Source organism: Cheilinus undulatus, linkage group 13, assembly GCF_018320785.1.
Source record: "Cheilinus undulatus linkage group 13, ASM1832078v1, whole genome shotgun sequence".
Classification (NCBI taxonomy): domain Eukaryota; kingdom Metazoa; phylum Chordata; class Actinopteri; order Labriformes; family Labridae; genus Cheilinus; species Cheilinus undulatus.
The window spans coordinates 13,894,964-13,897,810 of record NC_054877.1 but is presented as its reverse complement, the minus strand read 5'-3'; the positions used below and the strand labels follow the sequence as shown (position 1 = coordinate 13,897,810).

At 43.9% G+C, this 2,847-nt stretch overlaps 1 protein-coding gene across 1 annotated transcript; it reads right to left on the bottom strand.

Annotated features, from left to right (window-relative positions):
* Positions 1-1,441: 1,441 nt before the first annotated feature.
* On the bottom strand, positions 1,442-2,440 carry LOC121520689 (leucine-rich repeat-containing protein 30-like). Its single transcript, XM_041804264.1, has one exon. It carries the CDS (start codon positions 2,391-2,393, stop codon positions 1,494-1,496), a length of 900 nt encoding a protein of 299 aa, XP_041660198.1. The 5' UTR covers positions 2,394-2,440; the 3' UTR covers positions 1,442-1,493.
* Positions 2,441-2,847: the final 407 nt, after the last annotated feature.

Below are 2,847 nucleotides of genomic sequence, written 5' to 3'. Positions count from 1 at the left end.
AATTCATACAGAAGCTCCAAGTGGAAATACAATTAAATCATACATGTATTTTTGAGGTTTTCCTATGATCTCAGTATTCATCTCGAGCATTATACTCATATATCTGCCTCTCTTTAGATAACACAGCTGTTTTTGTCCAAGATAACAAGGAAATTCCTTATGAAATAACCAAATTTCCATGTTGTCTTGGGAAGATGAGGTATGCTTGCATGTCTTTCTGAAATAATTTTCTTTTTTAACATTTGTTTTGTGCCATCTCTTTGTTTGTAATGTTTTTTTTTAATTTATGACCAAAAAAAAACTTTCATAAAATAAATTTGAGTGGATAAAATTTTCAAAATTTTCTGTCGCTGTTTGTCTGAAGGAGTGTCCTTTTGCCCAACCAGTTTAGAACGGCTGCTTTATATAACACAGAGTATGTCCAAAAATAGATGTGTATTTTTCTAATGTTGTGCTAAAAAGTCATAAAAGTAGACCGTATGATTAATTTATTTCACTGCGATTCCACTTGACTGTTAGTAGTTGATTCTTTTATATACTTTACAGGGCATTAGCTCAGTTATTTCACTTGTTAACACATATTAGTGCATGGAAATGCAATAATCAACCATCCTTTGAAAACTTTTGTCGTTCATTTTACTTTTAATTACCCATAAATCCTTCCTGGGCTGGTGCTTTTTAATTTAAAGCACTTCTACATCTGCTGACACATTAGGTCTATACAATGACCTTAATTCACCATTGAAATGGTTTTCTGGGAGATTTTGATGCTTTGTTTGGTCAGTATGGCGTGTGTGTTCTCTTAAAGACTATTTGCCATAAATACTTTGGACTTTTTAAATATTTTGTTCCACATTTGCTCTCATTTTAAAGAGTCAATTTTTAGTGACATCATAAATTGTTTTCATCACTACAAATCTCTTGTGTTGCATGGTCCAGTATCCTCAAAGGACCAGGCGCCCTGCTCTGATCTGATGAAGTGGAACAACATTTAATCTAAGTCCCTGTTGTCTTTTGCTTTGTTTATTTATTTGCAGATCTCAAGCTCCCCCTGAACAGTTCTTTCCAATGACTTTCCACACCTGATCCCAGTGACCTGAGAGGAGGGGGTCAAACATCTGCGGGTGAGCATACCCCCTCACTGCCACAGACAGATCAACAAGATCAGCCGGCCTGTAATCAGCCCCCAAACAAGGACCTGTGAATACTTGCGTGAGCTGAGCGTCTGGTCTGGCTGTGGATATACAAATGTTTAGACATGACACAGCACTTACTCGTCATTTATTTTTAACCCAACCTTTACATTACATAAAAACTGGGCTTATTAATAGTGACATTGCATAATAGTCATTTGTCTGGAGTGATGGGATCTAAATGTGATCTGACAGTGTGTGGTAACAGCCAGGACTCACAGCATGACTACCACGTGCCAGGGGTCAGATTTGTGCCAACAACCCAGAGTGACACACACTTTGGATGCAGAGTTCTAGTCTTTACGTGGGCTTGAGGTAGTTATAGAGGGCACTGAGTCCTCCTTGCAGCACCTCCTGGATAGGCTTGAGGAGGGGGTTGTGGATTATGTGTAGTCCTTTATCCAGCGGGTGGCATGCCAACCTCCCGAGCTTGCTCAGTAGGTACATTTCCATCGGCACGTTTTGCAGGTCATTGAAGTCAACATTGAGGAGCTCTAAAGACTCCAGAAAGCAAAGCGTTTTAGGCAACGTGTGGATGCTGTTGCCCTCCACAATCAGGATCTTTAAGTTTACCAAGTCCTGGATTTGGTCCGCAATGGTTTCCAACCGATTGCAAGCAAGATGAAGAAAGACCAAGCCCTTCATGCTGTAGACGCATGTTGGGATGTGGACGATCCGGTTGTGGCTGAGGTTGAGTTTGGTCAAATTGTGCATGGATCCTAAACTGCTAGGGAGGCCTGTGATTTGATTATTGGCCAGGCTGAGCACCTCCAAGCGGACACAAGATCCAAGCTCCTCCGGTACCTCGCTCAGGCGGTTCCGGCATGCAAAGAGAACCCGCAGCTTCTTAAGGAGGCCGATCTCAGGCGGTAGGTTAGACAGGTTGTTTCCCCACAAGTTGAGGACCACCAGGTTGTCCAGAGTTCCCAGGGCAGGGGGCAAAGAGCACAAAGAGTTCATTGACAAGTTTAGCTTCTGGAGTTCCCTGAGCTCCCAGAGCTCAGCGGGGGTACCATTCAGCCCCCGCATAGCCAAACTGAGGGTGCTATATCCAAAGTGGACCGTCGTGTGTCTGCGGATCCTCTCGGCAGCCGATGACAGGCTCAGCAAGTCATCCTTCCCGGCGCTCTTCCGGCTTTGACTCGTGCTCAGCTCATTCAAGTCCTTTTTGGAGAAACTGCGAGATTGCTTTCCACCCATTGTACTCGCAGTACTTTCAATTTGATTGTTGAGAGTTCAGCATGCAATCCAGAAACATTGAGAGGATTGCTACAAAAAAACAGGAAGTGGTAGATCTTTGGGTTCTTGAAGAAGTCATACCAAACATGATCAGTGCTACAGCTTTGTTGGCCAACTCCTGATGTTTGGCGGCGGATACACTCAGTCCTGGCTGAGTGTTCCCTCACAGAGTTAGGTTGCAGGCTGCTGTAACTGAGCACTATGAGGGCTCATGGTCTGTGTCTCTCAGACCTTACTGGATTTCATACCCCAGCTGGTCCTGTCACTTTGCAAGTCCACAGATAGCACCCTGCTCCCCACCCACAACAGGAAGGCGGGGGGGGGGGGGGGTTAGGATGCAGTTTGAGCTCAATCAGCTGATGTCACTGCCATGATCTCATAGTGGAACACAGAAATACATCAGTGCCACAAACAC